This window comes from Peromyscus maniculatus, chromosome 4 (assembly GCF_049852395.1).
Source record: "Peromyscus maniculatus bairdii isolate BWxNUB_F1_BW_parent chromosome 4, HU_Pman_BW_mat_3.1, whole genome shotgun sequence".
Classification (NCBI taxonomy): Eukaryota; Metazoa; Chordata; class Mammalia; order Rodentia; family Cricetidae; genus Peromyscus; species Peromyscus maniculatus.
This window is the reverse complement of record NC_134855.1, coordinates 139,319,486-139,335,600: the sequence shown is the minus strand read 5'-3', so window position 1 is coordinate 139,335,600 and position 16,115 is coordinate 139,319,486. Positions and strand designations below refer to the sequence as shown.

At 50.5% G+C, this 16,115-nt stretch overlaps 1 protein-coding gene and 1 long non-coding RNA gene across 2 annotated transcripts in view; one reads left to right on the top strand and one right to left on the bottom strand.

Annotated features, from left to right (window-relative positions):
* Positions 1-16,115, top strand: part of Ptpn1 (protein tyrosine phosphatase non-receptor type 1) — a 60,004-nt gene that overhangs the window by 27,419 nt on the left and 16,470 nt on the right. Inside the window, exons 2-4 of the mRNA XM_006992625.4 lie at positions 7,481-7,571; positions 10,185-10,285; positions 13,047-13,145. Of these exons, the coding sequence (XP_006992687.2) occupies positions 7,481-7,571; positions 10,185-10,285; positions 13,047-13,145 (291 nt within the window). The remainder of the gene's footprint in view (positions 1-7,480; positions 7,572-10,184; positions 10,286-13,046; positions 13,146-16,115) is intronic.
* On the bottom strand, positions 1,497-4,086 carry LOC143273061 (uncharacterized). The gene is made up of 3 exons (XR_013050928.1): positions 3,980-4,086; positions 3,236-3,288; positions 1,497-1,762 (listed from the first exon to the last, which is right to left on the bottom strand). It is a non-coding gene; the product is annotated as an uncharacterized LOC143273061 (long non-coding RNA).

Sequence of the window (16,115 nt, the reverse complement as noted above, 5' to 3'; positions counted from 1 at the left end):
CTCACTGTATATACCTGGCTGGCCTGGAACTCATAGAAATCTGTCTGTGCTGTGATTAAAAGGGAGTGCCACCACAGCTAGGCAATTTAACACATTTAATATCTTTGAGGGGGGTTTTATTTGTTTGTTTGTTTAGGGTTTGTCTGTGTAGCCCTCATTAGCCTTGAACTCACGGAGATACACTTGTCTTGGCCTCCTAAGGAATACAATTGAGATAAATATGGGGCAGGATGTGAACCAGAACCACTCTGCCCATTCTTCCTTCAAGGTTTAGGGTAGAATAACTTCAAGGACAACGGTGCTACTGTAGGTCTTGAAATCCTCTCTCCTTATTGGAACATGAACCTTTACTCCTAAAGCACTCAAGAGGCAGAGGCAGTGGCCAGCTTGGTCTACACAGTGAGTTTCAGGCCAGTCGAGGCTGCACAGTAAGACCCTGTCTCGAGACACTCCCAATTTTTTTTCTTTCCATTAAAATTTTTTTATGCACAAGGTTGTTTTTCCTATTTGTATGCCTATGTGCCACTTGTTTGCATAGTGTCCTCTGTAGCCAGAAGAGGGAGTCGGACACCCTGCAACTGGAGTTACAGACACTTGTGAGCCACCATGTAGGTGCTGGGAACCAAACTGGTTCCTCTGCAAGAACAACCAGTGCTTTTAACCACTAAGCCATCACCCCAGCCCCAGGTCTTTACATTTTCTTGCTCCCCACCGTCACTCCACCCCGGAGGACAGGGTCTCATTATGTAGTTCTGGCTGTCATGGAACTCACTATGTAGACCAGGCTGGCCTTAAGCTCACAGAAATCCACCAGCCTTTGCCTCTTGAGTGCTGGGATTAAAGGCTATACCCAGCTCAAATTTCCTTACATTTTATATCCCTGTTCTTCTTTATCTTTGGTTTGTTAAAATGTTGAAAATAATGAATTTAACATACTTCATGGTTTGATTTGGTTTTAAGACTGTCCTCCTGTGTAGCTCCTCAGCTTGGCCTCCTTCAGTCTTCTGATGTTGAGATGGATTACAGGCATGCACACCATGCCTGGACCACCAGTCCTATTTTCTACCTGGGAGTGAAAGATCACCTCCACCTCTCTGCAGGACTGAGCAGCTGAAGTCTGAAGAGGCTGCTCCAGTCTGGGCACAGTGTCCAGATGAGCTGAAGGAATGTCTGTGTAAGCCTCACCCTTGCCTCCTTGGGAAGTCACACAGCCTCTCTGCCTGAGCTTCTGAGTTTAGTTTTGTGGCTTCACAGATGCATCCCTTCCAGTGCTATGACTGCTGCCATGTTTCCCTCTCTGGGCCTCCTTCCTCCTCGGCCCCTCTCATGGCAGGCAGAAAAGTGTGTGGCATCTGGAAGATACTCTGCAGATCATTTGGCCAGTGATTATGGTGGAAGTGCCTTTCTCTTGGTTCTAGTTAGCACGCCCCCCCCCCCCCCAGCTTTCCAAGTACTTGAGAAAATCTTAACCAAAACAATTTCATTTTAATGAGCTGTTTTCTGCTCATTCACGCTCCTAAGTGTGCGGGAAGCATCCTTCCGTTGTGTAAGGAGAGCAGTATCATTTCAAAGCAGGGTTTCACTGGTGTCCTATGTTGCCTCTCCCCTGGGACCTTGAAAGGAGGAAACATGGTGAGCAGCCTGGTTCCTGCCAGGAAAGTTGTGGACCTTGCTCTTGCAGATGCCTGCCAAGTCCTTGTTAGTCAACTGTCCCACTGTCCCCCGGCAAGCAGCCAGGAGCCGGGGTGAAGTTCTTACTGGCCTGATGGAAAGCAGAAGGTAAACAAAACAGAAGTGAAAGTCGATTTTTTTAGCTCGTTCTCTTACGGGAACAGTTTTGTGGTTCTCAGCACTTCAGTAGATACTGGTTCCAATATGTTTGATTGACATCAATTACTGTAAGTCTGATTCATTTTCTCCCTATTGATTTCTGCCCAAGGTGAAATTCATGACATTTAACAGAAAACATAAGTGATTTAAAAAAGATGCTTGTATCAACAGCTGTAAAAATTAGGAATCAAAGTCAGGGATACTTGGGAGTCTAAGGCAGGCATATCATCCTAATTATTCGTGTAATTCATGTAAGATAAGTGGCAGCTCCAGTCCCTCCGGCCCGCTGCATTGAACTCAGAATGCTGTTTCTAATTGCAGGGTACGGCCAAATTCATTTACCTGCATTAAGTCATTCATTCATAGCCACCCATTACAGGGCCGTGAACCAGGCTTCTCAAGGCCGTCATTCTCAGTGCTGAAACTACAGCCCTTAGGGACTAAGCAATCATTGTTAATGAGATTATGTACAGTGGCCTGTTCTTGTAAAGGCTTAGGTCGGCAGCAGTGACACAGAGAGGTCTCTGCTGGTATTTTAAGAGTTTGGAGTTTTGAACAGCTGTCCCAGCACCACATTAAAGCTCTGAAGACCTTCCAGGAGCGTGTGTGCACGCACACGTACGTGTACACACACACACACACACACACACACACACACACACACACACACACACCTCCCTCTCTGCTGCTCCTCTGCTCCTCTGTGTGGTTGCAGTTGCAGCCTGGGTAGCTGCCCCTGTAGTCACTTTCAGCCTCCTAAGCCTCGACTGACTGGAGACTCTCCACTTCTGCCTTCTTTGTCCACGGCTCCTTAGTTGTGGTCATAAGGCCCACCGTGGACTGTGTGGAATAGATTGTACTCTAGCTGAAGCATCAGTCATCTGCTAGAGCCGGTCCTCTTCTGGGACTTTAGCAGTCCAGTTCAGTGGAGAGCCTGGGATTTCATTCTTCATCTGTGTCTCAGCCTAGACTATCTGTGGTTTTTCTAAATATAATTGACTGGCTGGCGCTTCATGCTCAGAGCAGAGGTGCTGGAAAAGCGAAATTGCCTGCTTTCCCCAGCAGAGGTTCCCTTCCAGATGAGCTGACTACCTCCTGCTGCCTGTCCTTGTTCCTATTTGGAGAGCTCTACAGCACGACTTGGCCTGCCTTCCATCTCATTTCCACAACCTTTTGTTCTAACCCTGGCCCAGGGCTTGCTGGAGCCTGTGGCTCCCTGCCTGGCATGTCTGGCCTTCATCATTGCTCTGGGAGTCTTGGGGGCATAGGTTTTCTTTATAACATCTATTTTTATTCATATGGTCATTTAAAATGAAGGGGCTAGAGGGATGGCTCAGAGGTAAAGAGTGAGTGCTGCAATACTTTCAGAGGACCCCTGTATCACCCCAGGGGTGACTACAATCACCTGTTAGTCCAGCTCCAAGGGATCTGACATCCTCTTCTGACCTCTGTGGGCATCTGGATTCACAGGGACGCACAATTAGAATAAATCTTTAATTTTTTTAAAAAATCAAAACTAGCTTGGTGTTGATTAGCTAATTTGGACTCTTCTTTATTGTTTAAGCACTGTTGTTTATATTAAAATATGGTTACATCAAGCACATTACCTCCTGCATATTTATTATATGAATGTGTAAATAAGGTAGAAATATATTAAAGAGGTTTGTGTGTGTGTGTGTGTGTGTGTGTGTGTGTGTGTGTGTGTGTGTGTGTGTGTGTTTACTGGGAATCAAACCCAAGGGCTCATACCTACCAAGCAGGTGACCATTACTCTACACCATTTCTTAAGTCTTTGAAGTAAGTTATATTGTTAATCTCTGTGTGTGAAGAGGGAAGCGGGCTAGGGGTGGAACTGTTTGGGTGAAGTGTGCTTGCTGGGCCTCATCCCCATCACCCAGTAAACCAGCTGTGCTGGCGCATACTCCAGGACTGGGGAGACTGGGAAGATTAGTTCAAGGCCATCCTCAGCTTCAAAGGGAGTTTGAGGCTAGCCTGGGCTATATAAAAAAAATTGTTTTCCATTCAGAAGACAGCCTCTGGTGATCTGTGGGTTTGTATTGTATGTTGTTCCATGTAAATGTCCTGTTTCATTTATAAAGAGACTTAGTTAATAAAATCCGCTCTGCACTCATGACTTGGAGGTACTTACATCCATCATAGGTGAGCCGGTCCGACACAAGTGCCATCTCTCTGTGTGCTCCTCAGCCATGGCTGCTCCTGGGTTCCAGGAAGTACCTTGCCTGTCAGTCACCACAGTCTTGTATTTCTGCCCTTTGTTCAGTCTCTCAGCTGACTATTTCTGAGAATCAGTAGCTTCCCCCAGCACCTCAGATCAGACAGCCATTCAGAGAAAGGCCTAGATTGAGCAGTGACCAGGACCTCACTGTCCCTGGAGTTCTGACAGGTCACAGGTGCTGTTGGAGGTGTCCCTCCTTTAGACACATGGCACCTGTTAGGACACTTCATAACCAACCTCCCTGCTTAGATGTGGGGGGTTTGTGGTGTTTGTTTTTAATTTCTTGACACACTCTTCACCCTCAGTGCCGCCTTCAGGTCCCTCTCCGCCTCCTACTGACCTGCCTTCCCAACAAGACCCCACCTACTTTTGGATTTGGGGGGGTTGTTTTGTTTCTGTGTGTGTGTGTGTGTGTGTGTGTGTGTGTGTGTGTGTGTGTGTGTGTGTGTGTATGTGTGGTTCCCTGGGTTTAATTAGTGTTGCTTGCATGAGCCTGGGTAGGGGTTACTTACTGGAATGTGCATCTTGCCAGCGGCTACACCACTGAAAAAATTACTCTCCTCCCCATTTCCTTTTTTTTTTTCTTTTTTTTCTTTTTTTTTTTTTTGAGACAGCACAAGCTGTCTTTGAACTCTCCATCCTCCTGCCTCAGCCTTCCAAGTGCTGGGATTACAGGTGTGCACCAGCACACCCATCTTCTCTGCTTTAGTACTGTGTTTGGTACTCTTTGTCAGGAGGCTGTGCGACAGTTGGAGAAACCCATCCCCAGGAGTGCTCATTCTGTAGCAGTTAAGATGGGCCTGATGGGTGTTCTCGGATACATGCTCCCTCTGGGCATTTCCACCCTGTGCCGGGAAGCGTGCTGGTATGGAATCAAAAGCCGTACACTTACGGGATTAGCACCATCCTTTCGGTCAGTCAGCAAGTTATGTTGAGGGCCTGCCCTGGGCCGGGTCTGGGATTAGAGGTGAGGGCTTTACTCTCACAGATTCCTGACTGCTTTCAGGAATTCTTCCCTGCTCTTCCCCGTGGCAGATGGTTTTAGGCGAGTACATTCTGCCATGGAGCCAGAAGCACACGTTCACTGTGTGGGGCCAGAGTGAACGGGCTGAAGCAGCGCTGCTGCTGCACTTAGCAAAGTGTTCTGTGCACCATGGAAGTATCTGTGTGGTCGACTGGCTTTTATGCCTGTTTACTTCCATCGCAAACTAGGGCGTGTCCACTGTTCATCCAAGCTGGCATCTCTGACTAACTGGATCTAAGAGATACTTGAATAGTGGTGGAAATGAGCTTCTCCAGAACTGTGGTTCTGCTTATTTTGGTTGTTTGTTTTGAAACAAGGTGTCATTATGTAGACCAGGCTGGCCTCAAATTCATAGTAATTCACCACCTGCTTCTGCCCCCAGAGCGCTGAGATTAAAGGTGTGCACACTTGGGGTCTATCAGGTTCTTTGAGATCTCACTGTAGCTCAGGCTGATCTCTACTCAACAACAGTCTTACCTCAGCCTCCGAGTACTGGGATCACAGGTGTGCACGGCCACCATGCCTGGCAACTAACTGGGCCCGGTCACTGTGGTCTTAATACTAGCTTTGTGACAGGTCAGACTCCCAGTTCCAGACTCTCAGGAGCCTCTGTCCTGCAGGTGCGTCTGTTGGCCTGCCTGCCTGCCGTGCATGGTTGCCACCCAGATGCTAAAGACCTTTGCCTGTGTCTCAGTTGCAGTCCTGTTGGCTGCATTCAGGCCTCCTTCCTCGGGTAGACTGACGTGTCACAGTGAGTGTGCTGGAGAAGGCAAGCTGTTGACACTCTTGTCTTGGTCATATTGGCAAGAGTCTGTCAGCCTTCAGTTTCCATGGAAGTTTCCTTTGCTATCATTTTCCATTTTGTTTCTTCCCCCTCTTTTCTTGGTTTGTTCTTATTCTCAGTGGGGTGGAAAACCTGTTGGGAAAGGGAGTGTGGCTGCTATCTGGTTTTTCCTTTGGAGTGGCTGTAGGGGGATGGGAGGAATTCTTTATCTTTTCAACTGAGCTTGTCATTTTTGCTACTTTGTTTTACATGACAAAAGACATTTTTGTTTAGTGTGTCATAGCATCCTGTTCTTAATTGCTGGATATGAGATCTTATTGTTGTCAGTGTGTCAGTAGTGTTTATTCTCAGTCTTTCTGTACTCCACAGTTTGTGTCTCTGAAGGGCTCTTTCCCTGGCCCTTGTTTTCCTGTTAGATCTGCCATTGGTGGCATTTGTGTGAGAGAGAGTAGAGGCCCACACGCAAATAGATAGAGCAAACAGGCACACCCGGATGCTGGCATCCTTCAGTGCTTCCTGCCGTCTGGTCAGATCATCTGAAGGCCTCCCACCTGGAAAGGAAGTGGAGCTGCAGCCCCATGTGAGCATATAAAAGAAGGCAGGACCTGAGCTTGGGCGTTTATGTGCCTTGGATGGGTCATTCACTTTGCACTGTGCCACATTAGCTAGTCTGGAGACCTGATTGACTCTTCCAGAAATTCATCCTTTGATTTCTGCAGAAGTAAGAGCTGGCACAGCAGCTCGGAGTAGGGTAGGGTGGCATCTAGCCCCTCTCAGAGGGAGCCTCATCTACCCAGCACTGGGAGTCCCACCCTTCCTTCCAAGGTGACAGCTGTCCACACCCTGTACATTGTCTCTGGGGGAGTGTGGGGCTGCCCTACTGCTGAACTGTCTGATTTCCAGCTTGTAGACTGCTGTCACCATGGCCTCTTCTCCTCTCCCCTTTTCATGGTAAAGTCTACCAACCCTAAAGTCAAGAGTTTAAATTTAAACCATTTATAGACACACAGTTTTGTGGTGGTAGCACATTCACAGCACACATGCACTTGTCATTGCTAATGAAAGAGCAGATTGCCCCCAGGCTGCTTTCTGAGACTGGTGGCATCCCAGCAAGAGCAGGCTGGGCCTGCGCAATCCGAGGAGCAGGAGGAAGCTGCTTCTGTTCATGCAGGGGCGTGTTTGCCTCCAAAGACAGCAGTTGGATGGTGGAGTGTTTATTGATGCATTCCTTTCCAGAAGGTTCCAGTTGGAACTCCAGGCCTGACATTCCAGCACTTCAAGATCTAGCTTGCCCACCACATCCTCCAGCCATCTGCCCTTCTTCCCTGCTGCCCACTCACTGTTCTGACATAAGCCCCCGGCCTCTGCTAGCAGGCCTTCCTAAGTAGTACACTTCTTCCTCCTTTGCATCCTAGCCAGGCCTGGGCCTGCTCGGCATGCTCTGCTCCTGTAACCTTGTATATACCTGTGCATTATCAGCTTGTCCTGCCCACACTGCTCAGGCTCTTTGATGTCTGCTCTGTCCTCAGTGCCTAGCTCATGCTCCATTAACTGGATAAATTTCTGGTGCAGATTCCAAAAGAGAACTCTTTATCCTTTTTTGTAGGATATTCGACATGAAGCCAGTGACTTCCCATGCAGAGTGGCGAAACTTCCCAAGAACAAAAACCGGAACAGGTACCGGGATGTCAGCCCCTGTAAGTACCCACTGTTCCCACTGCCTCACTCACACTTCCCAGTTACAGGCTGCCATTGCCAGGGTGGGGTAGAGGTTGTGACCTCATTGTCTCTTGTTATAAGCACAGGAGACACAGTGTCATAGCTCGTTTTCACTGTTGCAGACACTGGGGCTCCAGTTTCTGGAAATTTTGGTGGTTCAGAGCCCTTCTTTTTAGCTCTGTTGTGGTGAGTCATTTTCCTCCCCTGAAGTGGAGTGGCTTGGGCTTAGTGTACAGCCTCTTTGGGGTGACTCAGCAGCTGTGCCATTGGCTGTCAGCCAGGTTAGAGCCACAGTGATGCTCACAGGTTCTCCACTCCACCAGATGGGTAGATCCAGCGGGCCCTTGACTTTGATTACTTAGACTGGCAGTGCCCGCTGGCCTGAGCCTGCACCTTCTGCCTGGCTCCTAGTCTGGAAATGCCTTCAGAGGAAATAACCGAATGTGTAAAATGTGTGGAAAGCAAGAAAAGCCAGAACTGGATTCAGGACCGGACTCTCCCATTAGCACCCAGGTTTATTGACGCCTCTTGACGTCTGTAGTCATTATTCCTCAACAAGGATTGTGGCTACTCAAATCTACATGGCCATTGATCAAGTTCCCAGGGAGACATAAAGGATCTAGGGTTAGAACACAAACTGTGCCCCTTGGCCGGCCACGCTGATGGCTGGAGGCACACTCACCTTGCAGGAGTGTGTGGAGGTGAAACAGCAGTGTAAGCCACTGAGCCTCGTGCCCTCTCAGAGGCCATTTGAAGTGCATGTGCGGTCCTTAGGTGGAGGGTGACTGACCCACCCCAGCACCTGCTGTTTAGACTTAGCTTGCCTTGCCTGAGGGACACCAGATGTGTTTATGAAAACACAACGACAATGAAAACCCTTGCTGATTCGGTTCTGGAGTCCTGGCTAGAACTTGAGGATAGCGATGTGACTGTATGAGACTGTCCTTTCCCCATGGCCAGGAGGCCCCAGGATCTCCACCTGCTGTCCTAGATGGGGGCCAGCAGCTGCAGTGCCCCTTAGGCACATGGGATCGCCCTCAGCATTGCATCCCAATCCTGCTCCTGTCTCCCTTTTCCTCCACACGCTCGAGTAGGAAAAGGAGTTTTGTTGAGGTTATAGGTGCAGGTAAGGTGGTTCCAGGTGAGAAGAGACCTTCCCAGTTTAGAGTGCTGCTGGTGCCGTGGCTGTGGAGCAGACTGGAGCCCCTCACACCCCTCTTCTAACTTGCCCTCAACAAGGATGTAAATAAGACGAAGAGCTTGCCCAAGGCCAGCTGGTGCTGTTGGAACCCTGGAGGTCACCAGTGCCACTCACACAGGGTTTTGTTGTTTGTGTTTTGAGAAGTAGGCTCATGCAGCCCAGGCCGGACTCAAACTTACTGTGCCACTAAAAGCCAGCCTTGAACTCATGATCCTCCTCCTGTCTTCCTCCCAAGAAGGATTATAAGTGAGTGTTTCCAGGCCTGGTGGGCTCAGTCAGTCAGTGTATCTATCTGTCCACCTACCTGCCTACTTTATCTTTTTGGTCCACATAAAAGTGACCCAGGCCTTTCCTAACCCCCACAGTGGGAAATGGCAGGTCCAGCTGGAGAGTCTTCAGAACAGAACCCGAAGGCTACTGCCTGGGCTCAGTGCTGTTCTCTTTCCCTCTGGGCTCAAGTGAAAGAGAGATGGGATTCATCCTGACCAGTGTCCCTTGTGCTGGAGCAGAAAGAACAGGTGCTCACTTGGGACAGAGCAGGGAAAGAATGGCAGCCCGCGGGAGCCACTGCTCTTGGGACAAAGTAGTGAGGGAAACAGAAACAGAAGCACAGTGCTTTGTTTGTCAGGAGCCTGTGCAGAGCTTCCCTGGTGAGTCTGTTCCTAGAATCACAACCATCTGTGTACTTGCACCGTGGGAGAGGGGCTCTTACTTCATTGACTTGTCCCCTCTCCCTTGAGACAGGGTCTCACTATGCAACTCTGACTGTCCTGGAACTCACTATGTAGACCAGGCTGCTCTTGAACTCCTGGGTGCTGGGATTAAAGGTGTGCACCACCATGCCCAGTTTAAATCCCCTTCTCAGGGTCTCTGATCATGATGTCTGAATCGCTTCATTGCACATGGCTCACTGCTGCTCCTTAGGGTGGATACTGTCTGCCCTGCAGTGCTTGAGACTTAGACCAAGTCATCAGTCAGCCCGACCTGAGACCCCTCCATATGTCACGGGGTGCTGGGACAGCTCTTGGTGAATTGCTTCCTTTTACAGCCTCGACTTTACCCTGGGAACCTGTGTTAGGCACCAGGAAGTGGGTCCTTTGATGTTCATCTGTGGACTGGGGAGGGTAACGCTTGTCACTTGAAAGGACCTAGGACCTGCCTTCCCAAGGAGAGCATGGTGTAGAGTTGATGGCTGTCGCAATGGACTGTGACATTTATTGTACGCAGAGCTGTCCGGAGAACGCCAGTCACCCAACACGTGACGAGTTTCACTTGACTAGTGAGGCCCCTGCCAATGTGCATGTCTTCAGGCTGTGGGTCCCTCTCGGCCTTCCTTTAGAACCCAGGCACTCGGACCCCAGGGTTACCCAGCTCCGCTTTTGTCTTTCAGTTGACCACAGTCGGATTAAATTGCACCAGGAAGATAATGACTACATCAATGCCAGTTTGATAAAAATGGAGGAAGCCCAGAGGAGCTATATTCTCACCCAGGTAACAGGCGGTCTGGACTGTTTTCTCATGTCCCCTGAAGAGTTTAAGAGTGCTGTGTGTTCACATCCGATAAGACCATCCTGTCCTTGAGAAGTTCAGGCTTCTCACCAACCAAAAAGCAGCAAGAAAGGAAGCATGCTCCCTCAGACTCAGTGTGGGCACAGCGTCTTCCCTGGGCACTGTGAGGTGACACACTGAAGTGCCAGTGGTCTCCTGATGGGCAGGTGAAGACCTTAGACTGTGAGACCATGGGTGTGGACCTCAGCAGTGAGTGCTTGCTTCGGCAGCAGCTAAGAGGCTAGCGGTCGGCCAGGCACCCCTGTCCCAAGTACCATTCAGTGTTCCTCTGGGCCTCAGTAGATGATACGACATCTTGAAAGTCCCACAGCTCCAGGCTTCCTTTCGAGAAAGCTTGGTGGGCATCTGTAACACACTTCACGGTGTGTGACCAGGAGACTGAATGTCTGGAAAGAGATTAAAGCTTATTCTCAATAATTTTCTCCAGTCTTAGTCTGTTAGCAGCAGGCTGGTGTAAACGGCCATGTGTTATTTCTCCTAGTCTCCTTTATCATCCCACATCACATGGCCTGGGCTGTAGGGCTCTGTCTGCCGTGTGGAAATCAAATCCTAGTGAAGCCAGAAGCTCCGAGCCAGCACTCATCCATCACAGCCCTTCCCCCTTTTTGTTCCAAGCCAGTTTGTGTGACCAGAAGCATCTCCCATCCCTCCCTGTCCCCCCCCCCCTACTCCGGCCAGTCCCATGTGGAGCACCAGTGGGTTGTCTTCAGCCCTGTGGGTAAAAGGCCAACCTGCCCAGGCCTCGGCCAGGGAGGGGCCTCCCAGCACCTCTGTGGTTGAGTGGACAGCTGCTCGAGACCCCTGAAGAAGGTGGAGCCTGCTGCTGAGAGGTTGAGGCACCAGTAACTTCCTGAGAATCTGTAGAGAAGTCAGCATTCTTGGCTTCAGCCATTCATCTGCAGTTGAGGTCAGAAAGACTTGGTATAGGTGTTGACCCATTATAAGGTATGTGATGCCCGAGTCAAATGATCACTTAGCATTTTTTCTCTGCGGGGCTGAGGTTGGTTGGGGCTTGGTGGTAGAGCACTTGCCTGACATGTAAGGCCCATGAAATACCCCAGTATTTAAAAAAAAAACCCTCACTGCTAATGACAAAAAGCATTCATTAGACCTGGGTGTTGTGGTTCATGCCTGTGATCCCAGCACTTGAAAGGCTGAGGCAGGAGACTTGCCACATGTTTGAGGCCAGTTGAAGATACATAGGGAGTTCCAAAGGCCAGCCTGGGCTAGACTTTCTAGAAAGAGAAACTCGAGAGTTACTTTTACCCCTATCCCACCCGGGCCCTGGCAACTTTGTGAGACCTGTGACATTCTGCTGGCCAATGTGGCACCATGTGCATTTATGGATGGCTTCTGCAGCCCTAGGGGTTTCATACAGACTCAAAACAGTCTGACCCCAAAGGAGTGTGTCTTCCGGGGAGACCCAAATGTTTTCCAAGCCACAAACCAAGAACCCTTCCCATTACATTCAGTGTTGTTCCTTCTGGAAACCCTGTTGTAAAAGGTAGAGGCTGGAAAGAGCAGGGGACGTAGGGCTGTCCTCCACCTCCATCACAGAGGGACAGCCAAGTCTGGGCCGTGCCCTTTTAGGTCTTGACAGCTGCAAGCTGGGTGGTGCTTGAAGATGGGAATGGTACCCGGTGAGCTGCAGAACGCAGAGTTGTTTGTACCCATGGTGGGGCTGAGGGTTTGGATCCTTGGGCAGTTTAGAGGATGAAGGACCTAGGTGGCCATCAGATACCCTGGACATCCACCTGCCCACCCTGGCTGTTACCTGAGGGGAAGTCCCCTGTGTGACGCTGTTGTCAGAGCCCTTGCCTCACACTTCAGACAGAAGCACCGGGGAAAGAATGAGAAGATGCCAGGTGCTGGCACGGGGAAGAAAAGTATGCTGGGGTCAAAACGGGTGAGAAGGGGACTGTTCTAGAAGAGGTTCTGGCCCAAAGATGTGACCGTCCCTGGTGTGGGTGCTTTCCTGTAGTGTCCCACGGGGCTAAAGCGAACTCCCAGCACTTACCAGTTATCTATCACCACCCACCATCACTAGGTGGGCTAGCTGCTCAGTGGGCACCGCCATGCGCAGGTCTTCCGAGCCCTCGGGCCACCTCTGAGACCGTTTGTGGGCCACATCCGTCCCATTCCTTGGTTCAGCTCTCAAAGCTGTCCATGCTTAGACTCCCCAGTCCTAGTTGTAACAAAAAAGGCCCACTCTGTGCTGGGTACTTGCTCTGTTCTAGGTGCTGTGCTGAGTCCTTCACCTACAGCACTACTGTTACTTATACACCCTGGGAACAGGCGTTGCTTTTAAACCAGTGGGCCATGTGGGGAAGCAGAGTGACCCGCTTGAAGTTAGAGGTGACAGGTTTTGAAAGCAGGCTCTGGGACTGCCAGAGCACAGTGGGCCCCTGCTCCATGCTGCCTCTCCCCGCCAGGAGCTTTGTCCTGTACCCATCTGCTCTTAGGCAAGGAACCCCGTACAGCCTCAGCCACCAGCCCAGACCAAGAAACGGTCTGCACTGAGATGCAGAGGTGACCTTTCACCACCCGATGGGATGCAGGACTGGGTGACTCACCGCAGGGCAGGCAGCCTGGGCAGCCATTCTGAGCCTGCAGACACTCACTGGCTGACTGTGTGTTGTGTTTGTGTCCAGTGTTGCACAGTGTGTATCTCGTGTGTTTGCAGGGCCCTTTGCCAAACACATGTGGGCACTTCTGGGAGATGGTGTGGGAACAGAAGAGCAGGGGTGTGGTGATGCTCAACCGTATCATGGAAAAAGGCTCGGTAAGTTCCTGCCGTAACCCCTTGCCGCTGCTGTCCACATACACGCAGCCCGGAAAGCGCCCGGTCCCCTGCGGTCCCGTGTTTCTGTTTTCCAGCTCCTTTACATGACACCTTTTTTATTTTAAAAGGGTAAGCATTACATAAACAAACATTCGTTACAAACAAGTCAGGTCTGACTCCGGGGAGCAGCTGAGCCCGATGCAGGCCTTGCCCCTTCCAGGCTCTGCTCCCTTGGAGTGCCTGTGGAGTGTCTCCTCACCCACCGAGCCCAGACTGTGCCTCTGGAGGGCAGAGGTGGCTCTGCAGAACTGGGGGACCCCAGCTCCAGATTTGATGTGCCACCATGACCTCTGCTGGTGAGTTGGCTTCAGGACACATGGCACTCCTGAAATAGCTCCCCTGAGGCTCTGACCCTTTAGCAGCCCCTCCTCCTCAGCTTGCTGCTTCCAGTCCCTTCTGTCTCACACTTGCAGGGTGGTCTCTGTCACTTGGGTGACATTCTCACCTCTAAGGGTAGTCACCGATGCGATGCGGCTTGCAGACCCTGAGAGGCTGGACCTGTTACCTACACCCGACTCTCTCACCCTTCAAACCGTAGCCCAGACAGGTCTTCAGTTTGTTTCTTACCCTGTCCTTTGGGCCAAGGGTCTGGGTCATAGTGACACTGTGTCTCAGATCTGTCATCAAACAACCAGCCCTTCTGTCCCTTTCCTCTTCCCATTCCTGTGATGGGCACTGAAGACTGGCTTGGAGTGCTGCCCAAGCCAGCATGGGGCAGAGCCAGCAGCCTCTTTCTTCCCTCCCTGGACTTGGTTGGCACTTATAAACTCTGCAGCTCCAGAGGTTGAGGTCCCTGGAAAAGATGAGCTGAGAATTGTTGGGACCAACTGCAGCAGTAGCCAGGAACAGAGAAGGCGATGTCCCAAGGCCTGGCCAGGCACAGGCACTGTCTGTCTGTTGCTCTAGCTTCCTGAAACGCTCAAGAATGTGAGGTTGCCGAAGAATCCTTCCATTCCCTCCAAAGACGGTGGTCACACTGAGGGTGGACCAGGTGCACGGAGTGAGGACTGGGCATCACAAGCAGGTGGCCCCACACAGAGCACAAGGGTCCCAGCCACTCACGGTGGCCTCCCTGAGGCTGCTTGCCACCATATTGTTGTCCGGTGCCCACCTCCTGTCTTTTGTGGAGCACAGTAATAACAGATGCCGCGCCTGCACTGTGGCCCGTTGACAACACCAGGGGTGGAGTTTGAAATCAACCCGTTACCACAGAGTCATCAGATGTGGGGCTGAGAGAGAGCGGAGACTGCTGATTGCTCTTGTTCCCAGAACCACATAGCAGCCCACAGCTGCCTGCGACTCAAGTTCCAAGGGATCCAACAACCTCTTTTTGTTTTTTATTTTATTTATATTTTATGCATGAGGGCTCTGCATGTACACCTGCAGGCCAGAGGAGGGCATCAGATCCTATTATAGGTGGTTGTGAACCACCATGCGGTTGCTGGGAATAGAACTCAGGACCCCTGGAAGAGCAGCCAGGGGTCATCTCTCCAGCCCCCAACAACCTCTTCTGACCCCAGTGGGCACCAGGCAAGCACATGGTATACAGGCAAAACACACATACACATAAAAAGTAAATAAAATATTAAATCTTTTTTTTAAAGTCCCCAGATATGGCAGGATTTACTGTGCGTGTGTGTAAGGGTACACATGCTTGTATATATACTTACACATGTAAATATGTTGCTAGGGGTCCTGATGACCCTTTATAGTTAGCTCTTTGCATTAGCAGCTGTCAATCACATTATAAGGAATGGTGTCTGCTTTGTAGTTGAATAACTGCCACCAGGTCTGGCTTTCAGCACCCTGGGCTTACCATAAGTAGATCACCATGACCGCCTTCCTCAAGGTTCCTGTTTGCTGTTGGGAGCCCGGCTGGTCAGCTGGTGGCTGTTTCCCATGGCAGCGTGGCAGTGGTCCTTTAGAACTAGTCTGCTCCACTTAGGGCCATTGGAACAGTGTGCTTTGTGTGAGGTGCACACCAGCAACTCCAGGGGGGGCTAGAGTACAAGGAGGGTACCTGTTGCTGCTCCACTCACCTAGTTCCAACCATCCCCAGCCCAGTAAAGCTGGGTTCCAGAGACCCCGGGCTGCATGTGCACTCTGGGCCCTGTTTCCTCTCAGACATGTGGGTGCTGGCCTTCTACCTTTGGGACATGGACCTGGTGCCTATGAATCCAACCACACTGTAGGCTGTGTGCATTAGACTGGGGTGCCCAGGGGCCAGAGTTCTTATTAGTTCAATTTGAAATTTAACTTAGACATAGCAACATGATATGTGCTGTGTGTAAGCATGGGACTGTTGTTTATACAGTGGGAGGCCTTTTTCTCTTGTAAAATCCTGTGAGAGCCAGAGTTGGGGTTCAGGTACTTGGTAGCCCAGGATCCTTAGCTCTGGGACCTGCTTACCTGTCAGTATTAACACCCTTTGGGGATGAAACAAGCCACCCTGTCAGCGAGACAGCACTGACCATCACAGCTTCTTCCTCAGACTGCCTGGCTCTTTGTTTTCTAAGGACTTGGATGAGCTTCAGGCCTCGTGGTGGAGATGATATTAGACTTGGGGTACCAGCACACTGGTGTTGCCACCTTCCTGTATGGGCCTGGCCAAAGGGTTTTGATGTCAGTTCCAGCGATGGCCCGCTCGCATTCCAGTAAAAGCCAGGCTTCCACTCAAGGCTGACTGGAAGTAGGGAGTGTGTGCTGTTTTGTTTTGTGTTTAAAGCAGAAATGTTTACGGGAAATGACAGAGCAGAGCGTGGTCCTATAGACACCTAATTAAATGTTGGTGGATGGACGTTTGGCTGTGTGCCAGAATGCCTCTGAAATCATAGATTTTGCTTAAGTAGAGATCTGTCAGGCTTATTCTGGGATTCTGTTATGGAAGTGAAGGGTAGAGTCTGCCTGCCT